We start from the raw sequence: 22,023 nt of genomic DNA on the forward strand, positions 1-22,023 counted from the left end.
GGGGGGGGTAAGGCAATGGGGTTAAGTGACTTGCCTAAGGTCACACAGCTAGTAAGTGTTATGTGTCTGAGGCTGGATTTGAACTCAAGTCCTCCTGAATTCAGGGCCGGTGCTCTATCCACTGCGCCACCTAGCTGCCCCCATATAACTTCTTAAGACAATAAGCAAGAGTGACAGTTCCAGCCAGTATAACAAGCTGTAATTAAGCAACTACTGTGTGTAAGACACTGTGTTAGGCTCTGGGAAGGTAGAGGTAAGATGACAACCAGCTCCTCCCTTCTGGCACCTTGCGTTCTGTACATAGAACATTTACCCAGATAAGGAACTCCAATATAATTTGAGGGGAGAGAGACAGTGCTATGACTAGGTTCAGCAGTTACTTAGGGGTTGCTGTGTAGTCCCTGGGTTATCCAGCTCCCTCTGCTTCTCCTCGAGCAGAGAAGGAAGAGAGAATGTTAATCCACTCATTCTGTTCTTGGTCAGCAGTTCCAGTTCTATGTCTGTCAAGGTTGAAAGATGGACATGGAAGGAAGTGGTAACTAATGATTGAAAATATGCTTGGGGGATTATCTGGAAATTTCTCTGAATCAAACGCTCCCTATCCCCTGTGACTAGAACAGTTGAAACTTCATCAGTTTAGGGGAAAGGGTGGCACGTTTCCCTTTCACTTTTCCCTTTTCTCATTACTAACCAGGTAAGAGCTTTCTGCACAAGAAAAGGAGTCATTTATTGCCACGACCCTTGTCCTATTTGTCTGTTTTTCTCCTTGACCCTTTATGGTTCCTTGGACCTCTGAAGGTTCGTGAGAAAGGACAGCTGTGCCACTTGGAAATCCTTTTAAAAAAAAAATAACACCACTTTCCTTAAAAAAAAAAATAGATTCATTCACCGACACTTATAATGGTGATCCTTTGTTCTTTTTTTTCCCCCTTGCATTCCCAGAGTGTTCCCTTTCGGAGTCTGTTCTTTGGAGCCAAATTCCACAGACTGGGTTGCTAAGGCCTCAGAGAGAAGTCAGGTAGAGGCTGCTTAAGGAGCGGGCAGCACAGAAGACAAGCTTCTTTTGTCCCATCCCGACTAGGGATTCAGTGCTATTCAAGCTGCCTTGGCAGAAGGTTGCTGGGCACAGTCCCCACCCTAAAGCCTCCAGCCCCCTGGACGTGCTCCCCCTCCGCCATTGGGCACCTGGTTCCAATCAGAGAGGGTGTCCCCTCCCGCAAGCGCACTTACCCTGGGGGAGCCTGGCTTCCGCTGAGCATCTTAGGCAGGATTCCGATGGGAAAGGCCCTGATTAGACTAATTTTTCTGATTAAACCGGAGAGCAAGAGGAGACATTCTGGCAGGCCTGCCAGGACCCAAGTGCTTGGAGGGAATAGACATTCTATTTTTAGTGGGGACTGATAAATGGAAGCTTTGTTTTCCAGGGGCTGGGCTCTCCCTGCGGAGCCTGAAATAACCGAAGGGGGCTGTGTTTAGGCTCAGCTCCCTCTTTCTTGGTCTTCTGTTCAAAGGCTTACCGACGCTGAAACCATGTTGAAAATCATGTTCCTTCAAGTGATTCCCTTCTCAGGTTATTTTTAGACAAGCACAGCTTGGTCTGCACATGGAATCAGAAAAGAGTGTGTTAGCATTTTATCGTCCTGAAATAATGGGCTTGTGGTGTTCACTCAGAATGTGTGACTTCCTTTGACTTTAAGGAGTGAGGTCCTCAGGGCCAGCCCCCGGGCACAATTGTGAAGTGGACCAGAATTGTTCTTTCTGCCTTTCTGTGCTCCTTCCTCTACAATGCCCTCTCCCTGACTGGCTTCACCCTACCTGGTTCTGTCCTCCAGCGCACTAGTCCTTGGGGGCCCTCACGCTTTCCTAGATCCCTTCCCCAACAAGAGCATAGATCATAGGCCAAACAGTCAAAGGATTTACAGTTAACAAAGATTGTAGAGGTCATTTAGTCTAGCCCCTTAATTTTACAGATAAGGAAACTGAGGCCACACAGATAATCAGTGGAAGAGCTAGGATTTTAACCCAGATTCCCTGACCCTAAACCTCCTGTTTTTGTTGTTGTTTTTCCTACTATACCACACTGTCCTTATCCTGTACCCCAGTCACTTGGATGCTGGCCAAGCAACCTGATACACTAATTGGGACAAGTGTTCATGGGTATTTGGTTTATTATGTATTGACCCCCTAATGCCCAAGCAATCTATTAGAAGCAGCAAGCTAGGTGGCCCATGAATAGAGAGAGCTGAGCCTGAAGTCAGGAAGACTCATCTTCCTGAGTTCAAACTGGGCCTCAGACACTTAGTAGCTGTGTGACTCTGGGCAAGTCACTTAACCTCTGTCTACCTCATCTGTACCTTATTCCCTGTTTTACGGATGCGTATACTCATCTGTAATAGGGATAATATTAGCACCTACCTCCCACTGTTGTGAGGATAAAATGAGATGACATCTGAAAAGCATTTTGCAAACTTTAAAGCCATATATAAATGCTAGCTATTCTTATTTTAACATATATTTCAGTGCTGATCCTAGGACATTTAACACGTAATCTGAGATATGTAGCCTACCTGGGTTTTTTAGGCACTGTCCTCTCCAAAAAAAATGATCCAATTACTTAGCCAGCACCTGAACTGTTGGACCAATGGGGCATAACCACCCTCCTGCCTCTACCTATACCCATTGTGTGACCGTCTGCTGCCAGATGCCATGATAGAAGGCTTGAATCAATTAGTAATTGTAATTGAAGCTGAATGCAGTTAATTATGTAACTAAATTCAAGCAACTCGAATGCATATGGCTTTCTAATTTTGTAGCCCAGTATTGAAAAAAAAAAACTTTGATATCCATGTCTAAATCCGAAGGCATCACCACTGGCAAACAAGTGGGGGAGTTACCGTTAGGGCTGTGGATCACGGTGGCAGTCTTCTAAATCCACCATGAAGGTGGCTGCCTGGCCTACCTATGGCTAAGCTTGCTCAGAGTCTCCATGAGTCATAATCACATCTTTGTTGCTTTGTTTTTAACTGTCTCCTAGAATTGACATGAAAATGTCTGATGCTCAAGGTGGCTACAAACTGGATGAAGCACAAGCTGTTTTGAGAGAAATGAAAGCCATCAAACAGGCCATCACCTGCGGGGAGAAGGAAAAGCAGGACCTCATGAAGGTATTGAGGGGGCGGAGGAGAAGGAATGATAGACAAGGAACTTTGCCCTGCTTTCTTTAAGAAAGACTATTTGGAACCAGGCTGGTATGTGAGACCAGCTATTTAGTTAGGTCTGCCTGACCACATCAGAATGCAAATAGTTAAAAATACTAGCATATCCACTGTCATCATGAAGAAACATTTCTGAAGCATTTGGTTCCTGCAAAATAGTCCCATCCCTTGGCGGGAAACCTTCAGTCTAAGACAAATAGATCTAGACCAAAAAAAGTACACGCAAAAAAAGCTGTTGAATAAAAGCAAAAGTAATAACAGTGCATATTAATGTGAACCTCTGTGTTTATAAAAATCTCACCTAGAATGTAAGCTTCTTGATGATGAGGACTATTCCATCCGTATCTTCAGATCCCTGGTGCCTAGCCTGGTGCCTGGAACATAGTAATAATAATAAATAATAAGTTAATAATAAATTAATACAATCTTACAGAATTCAATTCAGTCAAAGAAACAAGCATTTTTTCCTTAAATTTTGAACTTGATAAACATTAGCATATACAGAGAAAAAGAGAAAAAGAGAATTATATCTGAATCTACAGGTCTCTATTATGTACCACTTAGCTTTTTAAAGTATATATTAAACTTAATATGATTATACACATTGCCCTGCTTGTGTTTGTCCCCTTTTAGACATCTCTTCTGCTCTCGTCTTTGTATTTTTAATATTTTTTGGCACTCTTTTCATTATTTTCTTCTTTTTGTATCCCTATTACTACCCTTCTATTCTCCTCTGTAACTCCCACCCTCTCCTATTACCAAAATGAAAGCCTTCCCTTGTGACAAATAAGTATGGTTAAGCAAAAGACATTCACACATTGGTCATGTCTGAAAATGCATGTCTCATTATTCACCTATAGAAGTCCTAACACCTTTCTGCCAGAAGGCGAGAACCATGCTTTATAAGCAGTCTTCTGGGTCGTGAATGGGCGTTGTGTTTGATCAAAATTCTTAAGTCCTTCCAAGCTGTTTTATTTTACGTTATTGTAGTCACTGTATAAATGATTTTCCTGATTCTGCTTCTTTTCATTCTGCATCAGTTCATAATAAGTCTAATTTGCCTCTTTATTCATTTCTTATCAATCAAATCTGTTTTAAGGGCCCACTATGTTCTATGCCCTAAGGATATAAAGACAGAAATGAAATAATCCCTGCCCTTAAGAAGCTTACATTCTTTTGGGGAAGGCAATATATGCACATATAATCACGTGAAAATACATAAATATAAACATATGTACATGTATAATATAAGGTTATATAATAGGTATATTTAATATAACTGTATTATATATACAAGTTATATATAGTACAAGGAAAGTTCAAGTGTAGGGGGATGTACTAGCAGCTGAGAAAATTAAGAAAGACCTCTTGTAGCGGTTTTCATCTGAGATGACCTTTGAAGAAAACCAGGCATTCTCAGAAGTGAAGAGGAGGTATCTTCCCACCATGGAAGACATGACAGCTTGTGCACTGTCATGGAGCTAGGAGATAAGAGTGTTGTGCTTGAGAAGCAGCAAGAAGAGTGGTCTAGTTGGACTGAAGGAAAAGGAGCAGTTACTAATCATGATTTTTATCTGGCTAGAGCCTGGCTATGCTGAAGGATGGCTTCCTTGGTGACAGAGGGTCCCACTCGGATCTGTGGGCCAGCAGTACTTCCTTAGAAAGCTCCAGCTTCTCCCTGCCCAAGCAGTATGTGGATGTGAGCTCACAGACTGATGTCTCTGGAAATGTGAGTAGGATGTACAAAATGGTGTTTTCCTCTGTCTCCTGGGGCCAGAAATTCACCAGAAGAAGCTATCCTAATTGCCTTAAGCCATTTGACAAGAAACCCCCATTATCATTATTATTATTATTATTAGCCCCTTGAAGAGATTTTGCTAGGGAGAAGGGGCGCAAGTGATTGGCATGCTGGTTTTCTCTCTGGTATGAGTAGTTGTTTGCACTGGGTGAGTAGCTTTTAAAGCTGTTAGTCCATTAAGCGCAAGGCTGGGTACAATTCTCTCTAAGAGCTGATGGTCCTGGCCATCTGAGTTGGTGATTTAAAAAAATTTTAAAAGCCCCTGATCATTTGCCGCGGGTATTGGAATATTGTCTAGTTCTACTGTTTTGCCTCTCTAGACACTATAGGGGTAGTCTTGATGAAGGTTCTTTATTTGGTGGATCTTCATTGTTTGTTCATCACGTTTAGCACATTTCGTTGGAATTGTATTGAAATTGAGTTCCGCTTTCTCTTTCGTCTGATGGAAGATGCAACATGGTGAGGTAGAGTGACTACTGAATTTGGAATCAGAGAGCTTGACCATCCCTGCTAAATGTGTGACCTTGGGAAAGTCATCAACTTCTCTGAACCTTACTGTCCGCATCTTCAAAGTGAGGGGATAGAACTGCAGGATCTCTTAAGATCCCTCCCTGACCTAAATCCCAGGATGCAGTGTGTGTTCTCCACTCTATTAGTACTAAAATAAAGCAGTTCCACTTTGATACAGGTGCCTTTCTAATGAGTCAAAGCTAAACACTGGTTACAGTGATGAATAGGAGAAGTGAATGGTTAAGCTTGATAAAGATGAGTTCAAATGTCCTCTTATAATTCTAAAATTTTGTGATTCTGAAATCCCTGTTTCTTTCCAAAAGGAGTAGCCTTTCTGAAATAAGATTGACCAGTGGAGATCAGAAACTCTTAGAAGACTTTTTTGTTGGTTAGCTAGAGAAGCCTGACTTTAGCCAGTTTTCCCCCTCCCTGCCACCCAGTCCCTGTGGTTAAACTATATTCCTATCTGATTTCTGTAGCTGCGTTCACACTTGTGAAGAGAAGTCATGTCCGTACGTGACCTGGTGAGCTGTGTAGCTTCTTGCCACACTTTACAATTAGCACTGCGGAATGGGGCTGCTTGTCCTGCCACTACCCCCATTTCCCTGAGTCTGGCCATGAGCTGTGTGCCGGAGGTATAGCTGAAGATGCCTCTTGCCTCCTTCCGGTTTCCCCTCCTCCTTCCCATCCCTGCTCCCCTAGTGTTTCACTACTGACTCCAGCCCTATCAAGTTTTCTTTTGATTCTTCTCCCCAGAATGGCTTTCGTGTTTCTTGGCTGTCTCTGCTTCCTTCTCACCAACTATCCCCCACGCTTCTGCAGCTAGGATTTGGGGGAACATTTGATGTCCAGAGCCGATCTTCCAGGCAGTGGGCAGGGAGGGGAGATTGTATGTCTTTTTTTGTAGTATACATATCTGTCTTGAGTCTGTGGCTAAACCCCATGATCTGGGGCAGGCAACTGTTGTGCTTTCAAATCTTTTCTGGGATCCCTGAGGTCAGGCTATGAACTTAAGAGAGTCACTAGCTGTTCCCCTGTCAGACTGTCCAGCCTTACGTGGGATCTCCAAGCTGAAATCTGCACAGGCAATAGTAACCATGTAACGTATTGACTTTATACTTTCCTCCCAGTTCAGTACAAGTGGCAACAATCAGTTGGCTGAGAAGGTCAGATTACGTCTTCGATATGAAGAAGCTAAGAGAAGGTAATTGGTGGCTTGGGGGTGTCTTATAATGTCTATGGTAATGGCTGTTCAGCTTGCAGCATAAAGAGATATGTTTGAAGAGAGATCCATTAACGAGTACAGCCAGGGTTTTAGGGTTAGGAATGAGGTGTAGAAAACCTTAGCCCTAGTGTCTGGTGCATACCCTACTGCAAAGTGTGCTTTTAAAGGGCACAGCTTTAGGAACTGAAGGAATTTCATATATTTAGTGTACCCTAACAACTAGTCTCCATTGTCACTGATATCGTGCAACCTAGACATGTATGCCTTGGAAGCCTTCTGAGTTCTTCATCAATATGGACTGCAGTCACACTTGGAATCAGGCTCAATTAGATAAGGTTTCTGGGTTGTTGTAATTTTTTTTCCCTCATGAATGAAGGGATTTGTAATATCCTAACAAAACCTTAAATGCACAAATTGGAATGGGCTGAATGGGAGTGCTGGCGTGCTGTTATTGTAGGAAGCGGCCACCTTGTCTTCCTGGGAGTAAGCATCCCATGCTTGCTCATTTCTGTCCTCTATTCCTAGCTCCCAGCTTCAAACAATTCAAATCAAGTATATGCCCAGAGTTCAGACTTCCTCTTGTCCTGCGAAGCTTGATTAGAATAGTGACTGTGAGTACAGTCCAGATCATCTCTACCTCCTGGCTTCCTTCAAATCCCAGCTAAAAATCTCACCTTCTACAGGAAGCTTTTCCCAATCCATTTTCATTCTAGTACCTCCCCTGTTGATTATTTCCTGTTTATCCTTTATATAGCTTGTTGGTATATGTTTGTTGTCTCTCCCATTGGATTGTGAGCTCCTCTAGGGCAGCGATCATCTTTTGCCTTCCTTTATATCCCCGGTGCTTAGCACAGTGCCTGGCTTAATAAGTGTTTATTGGCTGACTGACTAACCCAGTGGCCATCCCTGTTCATGAGAAATGCCTACATGCTTCTGGAATTCCATCTGTATGGTTTGTTCTGGGAATGGAGGCTAAAGGACTGAAATCAGGGCTTGGGCACTGAGTCCTTCTTACAATATCTCTCCCTAAATCAAGGCTGCTGATTGTTTTGCTTTCTCCATTTACCTTGGTAACATTTTAATTGAAAAAGACAAGAAAGTCTACATAGGTAAAGAGGGGGGAAAGAGGAGCCAAAGAAGCATTTTAAATGGCTTGTCTCAATACCTTAGGGAAACACAGAGAGTTCCATTCTGAAATCTAATCCATATAAATGATGCTGGGAGGGAGCAAGTCACTACCAACACCCACAATCCTCTTAGGAAATGCATGTCTTTAAGGGCAAACAGAGGAATTCAATGAATCGTGCCTCCTCTTTCTTTCCTTCCTATAACACATTTTCTTCATTGGGGTACAAAGCTGAGCTTCATCAGACTGCCGGAACACAAACCAGCTTCGCTAAAAATAACCAGGATGAATTTCTAACAATTGTGGAATTTACATTAATTAACAGTAAGCATCCCTGCTATGGTGAACTCATGAAAGAACATGAACAAGAATAAATGAGCCCGGGGGGAAAAAAAATGTGTTTTTCTCAGTAGGAGACTTTGAAGGCAAGTCATGTAGAACTTCACCCCAATATCGTTAGAATAAGTCAGAATCTGCATGGAGGCATTTGGCCACATGACATGATGGGAAGAGCCCAAGCCTGGGAGTACGGGGACCTGGGTTAGCCTCATGTCTGCCATTAATTTGCCATGCGACTTAAGTCATGTAAGTTCTGTGAATTTCAGTCTTATCATCTATCCAGCGGGTATAACTGTGCCAGGCCTACCAGCCCAAGAGAAGGAATGAGGATAAAAGAAGATAATGCATGAAAGTGCTTGGAAAAGTAAAAGCCACACTCTATAGTTAAGTGTTCCAAGAATTAGCATAACTCAGCTCTAGATCCATCACCAGAAGACCAGGAAATGAATTCTTCTGATCAGAGCAATTCATGAAACTAACTGCTAAGGCGCGGAAGTGGTGTGATCCATGCCAGCATTCTAGGAGCAAGATGGAGGACAGGAGGAAGGGGGACCACTGAGGGAATCATGGATTTTGGTGGTGGTGGTGGTGTAACATTCATTGAAGTCGTCTCCATGGGGAAAGGGAGCTGAGGAAAGCTTCGTGTTGGAAAAGAACTTGTTTCTTCTTTACCTTTGTCCAGAACCTCATGAAATGATACCTGAAAAGCTGCACATGAGTCAATTGAGCAGGAAATTACATCATATCTTCACATTTTTGGAGACATTTTCTCTTAGTATCTGATTCATCTTCAGTTAACAGTAGATATGCCTGTGAAAACATAAAAATTCACTTTCTGCAAGATGTTTCAAGGATGCCTTTCTAGTATAAAGTGGAGAACCCTGTTGTATTTAGTATGGGTTGCATTATTATGCATTTGCTTTGTTCTTTACTTCTTCCTTTTGTATATAGTGGGGCTGTCCAAACTGAGCATAAGCTCCCTGAGGGCTCAGGTTGCCTTTATATTTTCTGTAATCTCTGTGACAACTAGTATAGTACCCTGTGCTACAATACTCATAGTTACTGCTATAGTAATCTCAGTGAACCGAGAAATTCTTGTAACAATAGTAATAACTGTTGATATAACATCTTAAGATTTACAATGCACTTCATCAACTTTATTTTATGTGAGAAGTAGGTATAACAGAGCATAATAGGGAGTTACAGAGTACTTGCCTGAATACCTGCCCTGGGGAAGTGATGGTTTCCTGTTCAGAGTGGCGAGTGAAAGATGAAATTACTGAGGAAATAGAAGTTCGATTGGAACATAGTGATTTACTTAAGCAATGCCTGCTGATTGCCTGACAAATTAGGATCAAGCCCCTTCCTCAGCTTACGGATGAATCCCGAATGCAAGGGGAGACAGACTTTTGTACATTAAAAGCAATTCAATAAATAAGGCCAGTTAGTTAAAAGGAAACAATACAACACTAGGTAATCTGATTTCTAACTGGATGAAAGATTCAGTCTAAGTTGAGAGGAGGAGAATGAACAGAGAAATTCCCTGAATTCAGAAAAAGAGGTATCCCACTATCCCTGAGTGTCTATGAACAATTAAACGAACATGGAAACAATAACTAGTTGATCAGTATGGGCCCAGTTTTCAGATGAGATATATGGGTTGCTTGAGATGTACAATTGTGGGAAAACTCTTCTTACATCAATCTTTGGTTCTAACTGGGTTTCTGGTCAGCATAATCTAAGTCTTTGGTTAAGGGTCTCTAAACAGCAGGTAGAGATGGTACCGCTTCCCAGCTATGTAGGGCTAGGTTCAAACAATACAATAAGGTTTTCTCCTAATTCCCATAATTGAACAAACTTTTCTCACAAGACAGAATTTGGACTAGACCCATAATTGAATAGAAATAAAGCTGGCTCCAGAATTGAGTCACAAGACGGAGTCAGTGTGGTTCATTCAATTCCCACAGTTAACCACTTGCTTTCCTAATTCCCCCATCGGTGTACCCTCAGAAGGAAAATGAGGCTCAGACTGTGATCCCAAAGCTCTGCTGGATATGAAATCTGTTCTCTTCTTCTCCACCAGAGAGGTCATGTGTTTAATTACAAGGAGAAGGCACTTATATAAAAGTCAGGAGACTTAAATTCTAATCTAGACTTGTGATTAACTAATTCTTTAACCTTAGGCAAGTCTCTTCTCCTCTCTGTGCCTTAGTTTCCCCACATGTATAACAAAGGAGTTGGACTAGATCAATATTTCCCAGTTTTTTGTTCCATGAACCCCTTTCAACAACAACAGCAAAGTGTTGTAAACTCCCAAGGTAATTTAACATACTACTCTTAATCTTTTATATTTACTGCTTAAGGTAACATTAAATAATTTTTTCATGAACCATTAAATGAGAACCATTGGACTAGATCCCCCTCCAGCTCTAACATTCTGTGATTCTCTTTAGGATTGCCAACCTCAAAATCCAGCTGGCCAAGCTGGACAGTGAGGCCTGGCCTGGAGTACTAGACTCTGAGAGGGATCGATTGATTCTTATCAATGAGAAGGAGGAGCTGCTGAAGGAGATGCGATTCATCAGCCCTCGGAAGTGGACCCAGAGTGAAGTGGAGCAGCTAGAGATGACAAGGAAGCAGCTGGAGGAAGACCTTCAGGCAGCCAGAGATACGCAGAGCAAAGCTCTAACTGAGAGGTAGGCCTAGAGCTGGGGCCCGAAGGGCTGGACAAGGAAGAAGCTGGAGTCCTTTTCCCATGATCTGTGCTCCAACCCTCAGCTTCTTTTGCTAGTAGGTGTACCCTCACTTTAAGAAAACCCCTTATGATGAAATCTGAATTTGTGGGCTGGTTCTTTGCTTCCAAAGAATTCATAGTAGCCAGCAATCCCAATGCATTTAACATAGGATTCAGTTTACAAAAACTCAGTTTCTGCAAGATGTTTCAGGAATGCCTCTTTGTTGTAAATTGGGGAATCCTGTTGTATTTGGAGTGGACTGTGTTATTATGCATTTGCTTTGGTCTTTGCTTCTTCCTTGTTTATATACAAAGTTTCTCCAACCAGATAATAGGCTCCTTGAGGGCTGAAATTATCTTTTATATTTGCTGTGTTCTCTGTGGCACCTAGTACAGTACTCTGCACACAGTAGGCTCTAATAAGTACTTCTTTGGATGGATGGATGGATGGATGGATAGGTGAAAGGATGAAAACAATCTGCAACTCGACAACAGGTGATATATCTTGCTTGGCACAGTGATAAATACTTACATAGGGAACAATATAGACATGTATAGACATATTGCCTAACTATACAAAATGAGATAGATATATTTATATGCCATTTTAAGATGTATACAATGCTTTTCCTACAACGATTCTGTGAGTTAGATACACAGCACTTTATAGTCACAAAGCATTTTCCCATTTAGTATTTCCTTTGTTCATTACAAAAGCTCTACAAATTAGGTTATTGGGAATGTTATTATCCCTATTTTACATATGCAACAACTGGAGGTTAAGTAACCCTTCCAGGGTAACATGTGATCTCAAACTCAGACCATCTAACCAAGCTCCTTGCATTATATTATGCAACCTTTCACAGATCTTGATTGCTAGGAGTTCACATTTTATTAATTCAAGATTCCTTTGAACCACTGATTTCAGCCTTTCCAACCAAACCTTTTATCAAAACTTTTCATAGGAAGTCAAGTTGGTTATGGCAGGTTGGATTTCACCAGTCCTTTGCTAAATGAGGAGGAGTTGATAAGTAATAAAAAATGATCTAAGACAAAATGAGAAGGAAAAGAAGCAAAGAGCCTGAGTAATTAAGAGTTGAGGGTACTTCAGAGAATCTACTGGGAATCTCATTTAGCGCTAAAGAATCTTTATGCCCCATTTTGAGCTCTTTGTCTTGGACTGAGGAAAACCCTTGCTTCCCATTGGCCCCTTTCCCAGGGTCCTCAGTTCCACGCTTGCAACCAGAAACCTGAAACTACTTTTGGGAGAAAGCCAAGTGACTTCATGGGAGATGGAGCTCATCACCTTTCCTGGCCTGCACAGCCTAGAGGTCTCATATCGACCTACCCTGCTGAAATGTGCCTTGGTCATTTTGCAGGCAGCTTTGAGACAATGTGTGATAGTGGAAGGATCACCAGAGTAGGAAGCAGGAGACCAAAATTCCCATCCTCCCACCTCTCAGTAGCTGTGTGATTTTGAACAAATCATTTAATTCCTCTGGGCCTTGGTTTGCTCATTTCCAAAATGAGGGAATTGGATTAGATGGCCCCTGTGTCCGTTTCAGCTCCAAAACTGTGGTTAAGGGTGTACTGGAGCCAGCTCAAACCAGCTCAAGACCAAATGTTAAATTCTCAGTGGGAATAGTTACACTTCAGAAATCTGCAAACTACAAATCAGGGCTTGATTTATTATTTTGTTGATTTTCTGGACTTGAGAAAGTGATGGAGAAGATACTAACAGTGCAAATTAAAAGTATGTCACAAGTACATTTATTTCCTGTTGGAGAGCTGGTTGTTAAACATTTGCCAGCACACCCCCTGCCTGTAGTCTTATTAAAACCTTTACTCTCTCTGGGCTTCAATTGCCTCTACTATAAAATGAAGGCAGTAACATAAAAAATTAACTTCACAAGTATAAGACGGAGTAGGCATGGTTAGACAGTAATTTGTTCTGAAAAAGATGTTTAATTTTACTGGATTGTAAGCTCCATATTAGCACTGTGATCTGGTAGCAAAAAACACTAATGAGATTTCTTGCTGCATTAAGAGAGACATGGCTTCCAAGAATACGTAGCTTGACAGTCCCACCATACAGAGCCCTCATTGGACCTCATCTGGAATATTATGTTGAGTTCTGGGCCCCAGTGGTTAAGAAGACATTGTCCAGAGGAGAATAATCAGGGGGTGAAGGGGGTCTTGAGTCTGTGATCAGTTGAAAGAACTGGGCATGTTTAGCCTGGAGAAGGAAGACTCAGAGGAAATATGATAGATCCGTTTAGGTATTTGAAGCACTGTGTCATGTGGACTGTCATTGTTCTGCTTGGCCCCAGAGGACAGAACCAGGAGCAAAAGGGCAAATTGAGGTTTGCTGTTAGGAAAAATTTCATGACAATTAGAAATGTCCAAAAGTAGAGTGAGCTGCCTCAAAAGGTAGGAGTTTCTGCCTCCTGAGGTCTTCAAGCACAGGCTCAATGACCATTTGTCAGGCATGTTATTGAGGGAATTCCCTTCCCGGAAGGGCTGGCCTAGATGGACAGCTATCAGATTCTGTGCAGCCATAATATTTACTATTTGGAAGCAATAATAGGAAGTCTCCTCTAGCTGCAACGACTATGATTGTAAGAGAGGTGTGTTTGGGAAGCTTTTTTGGTTCCCCTATGCTGACGAAGTCTAGGTCCTGGTCTCAAAGTCTCTTGCTGACCTCTCCTCTCCATTTCTCCATCCCATCTGGTGCAGAGTGTGCCCTGAGCCAGAGAAGTAAGAGTTGCCTTTCTGAAGCAGCTGCTGAGAATGCAGTTTAGTGCTTTGGGGAGATTGAATCCTTAGGAGAGAATTAACAACAGAGAAGCCAGACAGCTTGTGGGCAGGGAGCCGGATGCTGCTGTGAGAAACCTCAAGACAGTTCCCTGGAGGCAGATGCTCTCTGGGCAGCATAGTTGCTAACAGAAGCAAGCATCCTCTTGTGTGGAACAATAACCCTCCCCTGCCTTCATCATTCGCTCTTTCCTTTACTTCTCTCCCTCTCTTCCTTTCCCCCTCCATTTCTTTTTCTCTCTTCCTCTTCTTCCTCTCTCTTTCCTTTTCTCCTTCTGTTCTTCCCCATTCTGTTTCTTTCCCCACTCCTTCCTTTTCTCTCTCTCTCTTTCTCTCTCTCTCTCTCTCTCTCTCTCTCTCTCTCTCTCTCTCTCTCTCTCTCTCTCTCTCTCTCTGTCTCTCTCTCTCTCCCTCTCCCTCTCTCCCCCTCTCTCTTTCTCTGTCTCTCTCTCCCCCACCCCCTTCATCTAATGGCTGTCCTCCCACTCAAGGCAGGCTATGAACCAAAGTGAGCCCTGAAGATTCTAATAGCTAGCATTTATATAGCACTTTAAGGTTTGCAAAATGCTTTGCAAATGTCATCATCTCATTGTATCCTCACAACAACCCTGGGAGGTAGGTGGTATCATTATCCACATTTTACAGATGAGGAAACTGATTCAGGGGTTAAGTGAAAAATCAGAAGGACACACAGGCAGAGAGACATAAGGATGGAGTGGCAGGACAAGATCCCAAACCATATGTCTACCAGATTGGTGGACCTCCCCCAGTCTCCACGTTATTGGTCACGGCGCTCTAGCCAGCATAATGAAAGATAATGCCTCCATCTCCATTGTTGAAAGTCCCATAAGAACTGCTAAATCACAGGATAGCAATGGCTAGGTCTGACTTATGTTCTCAGGCTCTGACCTTGTTTCTTACCTTGCCTTCAATGCCTCGGGTAGATGAATGTTTGGGGATTTTGTATATTCTTGGCCACCTGTGGTGCATGAGGCATCAAAGAGAAAAACCACATGGCTTAGGTAACAGCCTGAGGGGTGACCGTCATGCCTACGTATTTTTGTGGGTACAAAAGGGCATACCCCACAAATGTAAATTCTAGGAGTTCTCTAAAAACTTCATTGACTATGGCATTCTAATTCTGCAAGCAGCCCACTGAGGCCTCTAATTTGGACTATGTTTCTCATTTGGAATCTGGTGCAATTAAGCCTGGCTTGTCTCTCACGGATGAGAGGATGCTCAGGAGTGTCTCAAAGAGCAGACATTGAGAGCACAGTTCCTTGTTGACCTCAGCAATCATCCCCTTTCTAAAGATCTCTCTAGTGGATCGTTGAGGGATCTCTCAATGTCTTCTGTTCTGTTGATAGTAAAGAATTTCATTCATAAAGGATTCCGTCTGCCTCGAATGCTGCCAGTTCACTAAAGCCCCAGGCATGCATTTTCACTGAGCTCCAGCCAGCCTCCTTTAGTAGAAAATGGTCAGAGAGGTCACTGAATGTAGCAGTCCTTGGAGATCCTCATTTGCTAGGGGGAAGCCTGCCGCTGGCTCTGCACACTGACTCTGGCTGTCCCTTCTATCAATTGCCCTGGATTAAAATGTTCCACTATATTGTTTCTCCGACACCCTCCACCTCTCCATGGGGTTTTCTATGTAGCACGCTTTGTTCTTTTTGTTTTGTTTTGTGGGCTGTTCTTTGAGGCTTGGTTTTGCTGGGATTTGTTGGGTTTGTTTTCCCTGACACTGAGAAGCTGAACAGGTTCATCAATGTTAGTCCCCTCTCAGTGGCTAAGCCCCAGTCTGAGTTCCCCAGCTTATCTCCAGTCTCTGACAGGGGCCTGGTGATCAGGCCACCAGGGGCAGCAAGGGGAGGGAGGCCCTCACTAGCACAGATGGCAGCAGATGACAGCAGTGCTTGGAGACCCAGGAGCAGGCTGTACTCTTGACAAGAAGCAGTGCAACACGTTCCTCTGTATTTTTTAATTACCGGGATTTTCCTCAGAGCAGATGCAGTTTTGCATGCACTGGAGAACAATAGATTGTCACAGCCCAAGGAGAGTCCCCTTCCCATTCATGACAACGAGATTGTTCTTGCTTTATTTCAGAGTGGCCCTTCCTAACCAAACGTCCAGTAATGGGTAGTTGGCGTAATTGGGGAAGGGGTGAAAAAAATCCAAACCCTGGGGGAGATTAGAGAGCCTATCTGAGTTGGATTTAAAAGATGGATGGATGGAAATTTGGGGTGGGGTTTCCACAGAATGAGAGAATGCCTCAGTCTTCATTGGAATTTAGGTAGGGAGGTGTTTTATAAATGATCCTTCAAGAACAGAGAGTTTTAGCCTATTGTTTACTTGCTACTCTATAGATTCAGAATCCCACAAACACCTTAGCACTAAAAGGGTGTGTGTGTGTGTGTGTGTGTGTGTGTGTGTGTGACAGAGACAGAGAGATGGAGCTAAGAGAGCTAAGTCAGGGGTGGGTGAACCTTCTTATTTCTCTTTTTGTGAGGCAGTGAGATATAGAACGGAAAGAGCGCTGGTCTTAGAGTGAAGAGAATTGGGTTAGACTCCCAGCTCTCATACTTCCTAACTAGTGACTAGGTAAAGCCAATATAACTCTCTGTGCCTCAGCTTCCTCTTCTATAAAATAAAAGTAATCCTAACTATTGAGAGGCGATACTTGTGGAGTGGATAAAGGGCTGACCTCAGAGCAAGGAACGGTCAAGTCTTGCCCCTGACACGTATATCCCATTACCCTGATGAAGTCCCTTAACCTGTTGGTGTCATCAGGCTACTATGACTACATAGAGGAAGTTGCCTCACTGGGAGTTCCCCACATTAAAAGAATATCAGGTCTGGGTTTTTGTTGTTCTTCAGTTGTTTTAGTCATGTCCTTCTCCAGCTCATTTTACAGCTGAGGAAATCAAGGCCAATAGTGTCTGAGACTGGATTTGAACTCAGGTCTTTCAGACTCCAGGCTCAGCATTCTATCTGCTGCACCACCGCAGGTCTGGGCAGTGTCATTGGTTGTTTTTTTCTGGTTGTTGGTTTTTTTTAGGCAATTGGGGTTATGTGACTTGCCCAGGGTCACACCGCTAGTAAGTGTCAAGTGTTTGGTCTGAGGCTGGATTTGAACTCAGGTCCTCCTGACTTCAGGGCTGGTGCTCTATCCACTGTACCACCTAGCTGCCCCTGGGCAGTGTTATTGTTAAGAAAACTCTTTGTAAATTTCTAAACTCTCTGGCAACAGAAGTATTTCATGTGAGTTATTTTGCGAGGAGAGTAGAGATATGTTAGAACTTCACTTTACTGCCTTCTGATCTGTGCCTCCCCATAGGCTGAAGTTAAACAGTAAGAGAAATCAACTGGTGCGAGAGTTGGAAGAGACAACGAGGCTAGTTGCAAGTCTCCATGTCCATCTGAAAAGGTGGGTATTTGGCAGTGCTCTGGTTGGCCTTCTGCAGGTTGGACTCTCAGGCCCTAAGTCTGCTCCCCTTCCGTGTAGCTTTGGAGGGAGGGCCTAGAGCTGCAGTCTCTCCATGTAATGCATCGACTTTCCCATCATCCTTCCTGCAGCCTCTCCAGCAGCATGCAGTCCCTGTCCTCCGGCAGCAGCCCTGGCTCACTCACATCCAGCCGGGGTTCCCTGGCAGCCTCCAGCTTGGACTCTTCCACCTCAGCCAGCTTGACTGATCTCTATTACGATCCACTGGACCAGCTGGATTCCGAGCTCCAGAGCAAAGTGGAATTCCTGCTAATGGAGGGGGCCACTGGCTTCCGGCCCTCAGGCTACATCACCACCATCCATGAGAATGAGGTGGTAAAGACTCAGAAAGCTGAGGCAGCCAGCCGCCTTCAGGCTCTCCGCTCTCTGTCGGGCACTCCCAAGTCCATGACTTCACTCTCCCCTCGATCCTCTCTTTCCTCCCCATCCCCACCCTGCTCCCCTCTGGTCGTCGATCCCCTCTTAGCAGGAGATGCTTTCCTGAGCCCCTTGGACTTTGAAGATCCAGAGCTGAATGTAAACTTTTCTGAGCTCACCCTTGGTAGCAGCACTGGAAATGGTTACCGGCTGGAGGAAACTGGAGGGGAAGACAAGCAGCTTTGTCAAGGTAGAGCTTTCCCTATCTGCTTCCACATCTAGACCCTGCTAATTCTGAGAAAGGGGGAGGAAAGGGGACCTCACTGCACCAGGACTTAGCTGAAGTACATAGGTTCCAAAATGCCTTGATTCACCGGCCTTCTCGACCTCCGTACTATCTTTTCTACAAGCTCAACTAGAGTCATTTGGGAAACTGGAGCCAGGTGCTACCTCACCAAGATGGAATACGTTCTTTCTCCTCCTTCCCTTCTGCTATGAGCAGCCTATGCAAAAGTAGAGTTGCATCTAACCATGCCATCATAATGAGGCCTATCTGGGCCGTGGGGACCTGGTGATATGGAAAAGCCCTCAGCCTAATAGGCTTTATGCCCCCTTGTCCCTAGTTACTCAGAAACCTGTGGCTGCCCATATATGCTGTCCCTAACAAAGGAGGCAAACTGCCCCAAACCTTCCTTTTGGCTGAGCATAGAATAGAATTCTTAATCACTGCATAAGCTCGATGATCTACACCAAGGATCCTTAACCTTTTTTTGTGTCGTGGGCCCCTTTGGCAATCTAACGGAACCTATGGTCCCCTTCTCAGAATGTTGTTTTTAAATGCATGAAATAAAATACATAGGCTTACAAAAGAAACAAATTACATCAAAATAAAGACATGATTTTTTTTCCTATCCACATTCCTGGATACCCTGAAATCTATCCAATGACCCTTTGAGGGTTTGTGAACCCCAGGTTAAGAACACCTGATTGACATATTCTCAAGGAATGTGTTTCTCTGGCCTTTGGAACTAGCCCAGCTAGCCCCAGCACAGTGCTTGGATGTCAGTAACAAAGAAAGGATATCTGTCAGCCCACAAAGACTTTCTGAACTCCTTCAAGGTGTCTCTGGTTCTATACTAGGGGCTTAGGATGCAAGGTGTAAAAAGCAGACAATGGTCCTGGCTCTCAAGTAACTTATCTCCCCAGAAATTCTCCGCCTACAGAGGGATCTGCCTGCTTATAGGATAGGACCTGAAGCAACCAGAGCTTATCTTATCCTTAAAGTAAATACAACCCCAGGAATGTAGGAATGTAGGTCCAATTAGCACTGGGCCCAAATGAATCTACTTCGGTTGACAGCATTATATGGTGTGAGGAGAAGGGGGGAGAATGAGGAAAGACTGCACCAGTAAGAGGGAGCCCTGGTGGATGAATTCCTGGCATTTAATCAGAGCTATAGGCAGGAACATCATTGCTGCCCACCAGCCCTGTGTCTGAAGCAGCTAGATGGATGTGAGCAAAGTATATCCCTTACTGCTTAAAAAGAGAATCTTAAATAGAAAGCAGGTACTTCTTTAATACAGCGGGTGGCAAACTGAGGGAAATCTTTTACCCTGTGAGGTGGTCCATATAAAGAGGTTAAAGCAGGATCTAGACAGATCTGTGGATATAAATTCTACAATGCAAAGGTTCTTAACCTGAGGTTTGTGAACTTGATTGTTGGGTTTTTAAATACATATTTTGAAACCTGTGTTCCGATATAATTGCTTTATAATCTTGTGCATTTTATTTTTATGCATTTAAGAACATTATTCTGAGGAGTATGTGGGCTTCACCGGACTGCCCACAGGGTCCACAAATGGTACCCCTGCTAGGATGGAATTATCCAGTTCTCTTAGAAGTGTCCAGGACACATTCAGTGAAGTCAGCATCGTGAAAGGCATCTCTGGTGTTCATCTACAAACTTCTTGGAGTCACTGTCAGTCAGAATGCAGGGCTTAATGAACCAGTGGTCTGAGTGCAGCTTTTCTTGTGTTCGTGTGAATGTTCCTATGGGGAGGTCCCCTGTCAGTGGTGTTGGGGCTGGTGTCAGGAACTAGGCACTCAACTGCTAAGCAGGTTAAGTGATTAGTACCGCTGTTCAGTCAGCAGACAAAGTAATCTCCTTAAGTGGTTTAGAGGAGAAGGGGAAGACCTGTCTGCCTTTATGATGCCTGCTCTGATTCCTCTAGTATGACTGATCATGGGAGACTTAGGCCTCAGAACTATACTTACCTTGGGGTGGGAAGGAGTAAAAATAAGGGAAGCCTATACCTTATCTTCAGGGCAGCTAGTTGGTGTAGTGAACAGAGTGTCAGGCCAGGAACACTTGAGTTCATATCTGGCCTCAAACACTTACTAGCTGTGTGGCCCTGGGTAGGTCACTTAACCCTGTTTGCCTCAGTTTCCTCATCTTTAAAATGAGCGAAGGAAATGGCAAAACACGCCAGAATCTGTGCTAAGAAAACCCCAAATAGGGTCACAAAGAGTCGGATGCTCCTGAAGTAACCGAGCAACAAAAATACACCGTCTTCATGGACAGTAGCTTTGGAAAGACGTCTCTTAGCATCATCCAACAGGTCTTCCCCTTTTCTTCCTCTTCTGCCTTCACAGCAGGCACCATCATTGATGACAGTGTTGTCCTGCCCTCCCCTTTCTGCCAGACACACACACTGTCATCTTGCTTCAGTGGTAAGATTGCTAGACCGATGCAGCTGGTATTCAGCATTCGTTCTAATTACTAGGCCATGGTCTAGAAGCTTAGAGACCTTGTCCCAACTGACCTGGTGGGCGGGAACATCAAAGAATCAGGGAAGAAAGGGAGCCTGGTCTGTGCAAAGCATTATTCTAGGTACCAGCATACAACGACAAAAATGAAAAACAGACTCTGCCTTTTTTTTTTAAAGGAAAAGGGGAAATGGGAAGGGGAGAACAGGAATCCCCTTTTATTACTACCTCTCCCTCAAGACTGATGTGATAAGTACCAAGGTTTTTGTCTCAATATTTCACATTTATTTAGTGCTTTAACATGTATAAAGCACTTTACTCACAACAACCATGTAAGGTAATCAGTACAAGTATTATTATCTCCATTTTATAGATAAAGAAGCATGAGGAAGTATGAGATGGTGGATAGTTTCCCTCAAAATATGGCAGGCTTTAGGGTTCAGATCTTTGGTCATAGAATAGAATGTTGACTTTTGACAAATCAGTTAGCCTTTCAATGCGCTAGGCAACTTTATCTGACCCTTAAATCACCCAGGAGGTGTTGGCCTACTTTGATAGAGGGAGCTTCCTCTTCTGGGAATTCCTGATCTCAATGAAATCCCAGAAGCAGTTCCTAAACCTATAGATGAGGAAACGCAGGCTCAGCCCTGTGTAGGATCATGAAGCTAGTCTGGGTCAGAGCTGGGATTTACATTCACATCTCTCTTGACTCTAAACCCAAATCTCTCTCCATTATACCATACTGCCTCTCAGAGGCCGTGTGGGAATTATTTTTAATTTGCTTTGACTGTCTTGGGGAGCAGCGGGAGAAGGACAGGCCACTTGGAGATGCATGCTGCCTGTATATGATATTTCCTCAACCTGAGCTCCTGAGGGCAGGGACTATAACTTTTTTGTCTTTATATGCCCAGTGCCCAGCACAGTGCCTGACACACACTAGTCATATAATGACTGCTTATTGATTAATTGATTGATTCCTTTCCACTTCCTCCTCCATCAGGTTCGAATGTGGCCAGAGGACCAGTCTTGAAGGTAGCCTGTGTATCGGCAGCAGTATCAGATGAGTCAGTGGCAGGAGACAGTGGTGTGTACGAGGCTTCTGGGCAGAGGTAACAATCCGTGTCCTTGCTGTCTTTCTGCCTCGGGTCGTTAAGCACGAGGAGGATAAGGACCATGACCTTGTAATCATGTGGGTACGGTACCATGCATTGTTAGGGTTTTGAACAGTGGTGGTGATGGTGCAAAGATGCAGCCCTGATCCTAGTCTGATCCTTTATCCTCAGAAGATGCTATCGTTCAAGAGCTGTGTGTTGGAGGAGGAGGGCTTTGAAAATGAGGGGAAATGTCAGCTCTTTAACTCATTCATCGAAACAGTTTTAAATGTCCCAGGGCCATAGGGAACAAGTTTGAGGAAAGAAGGCCCTATTCTTGGAACTTTTCTCTTTTCTTCTTTCCTTCCTTTCTTTCTTTCTCTTTCTTTCTTTCTTTCTTTCTTTCTTTCTTTCTTTCTTTCTTTCTTTCTTTCTTTCTTTTTTCTTCTTTTCTTTTTTTTCTTTTTTTTTTTTTCTTTCTTTCTTCTCTTTCTTTCTTTCTTTCTTTCTCTCTCTCTCTCTCTCTCTCTCTCTCTCTCTCTCTCT

The 22,023-nt window shown here is 43.6% G+C and overlaps 1 protein-coding gene across 2 annotated transcripts in view; it reads left to right on the forward strand.

The window, feature by feature from the left end:
- The window catches only part of WWC1 (WW and C2 domain containing 1), a 147,884-nt gene that overhangs the window by 97,858 nt on the left and 28,003 nt on the right, over positions 1–22,023 (forward strand). For both annotated transcript variants that reach the window (XM_020992335.2, XM_020992336.2), the window contains exons 6-12: positions 3,035–3,164; positions 4,798–4,944; positions 6,654–6,727; positions 10,667–10,909; positions 17,096–17,185; positions 17,335–17,870; positions 21,387–21,495. In XM_020992335.2, coding sequence (XP_020847994.1) covers positions 3,035–3,164; positions 4,798–4,944; positions 6,654–6,727; positions 10,667–10,909; positions 17,096–17,185; positions 17,335–17,870; positions 21,387–21,495 — 1,329 coding nt within the window. The remainder of the gene's footprint in view (positions 1–3,034; positions 3,165–4,797; positions 4,945–6,653; positions 6,728–10,666; positions 10,910–17,095; positions 17,186–17,334; positions 17,871–21,386; positions 21,496–22,023) is intronic.

Source organism: Phascolarctos cinereus, unplaced genomic scaffold (genome assembly GCF_003287225.1).
Source record: "Phascolarctos cinereus isolate Bilbo 61053 unplaced genomic scaffold, phaCin_HiC Scaffold_2;HRSCAF=192, whole genome shotgun sequence".
Taxonomy (NCBI): domain Eukaryota; kingdom Metazoa; phylum Chordata; class Mammalia; order Diprotodontia; family Phascolarctidae; genus Phascolarctos; species Phascolarctos cinereus.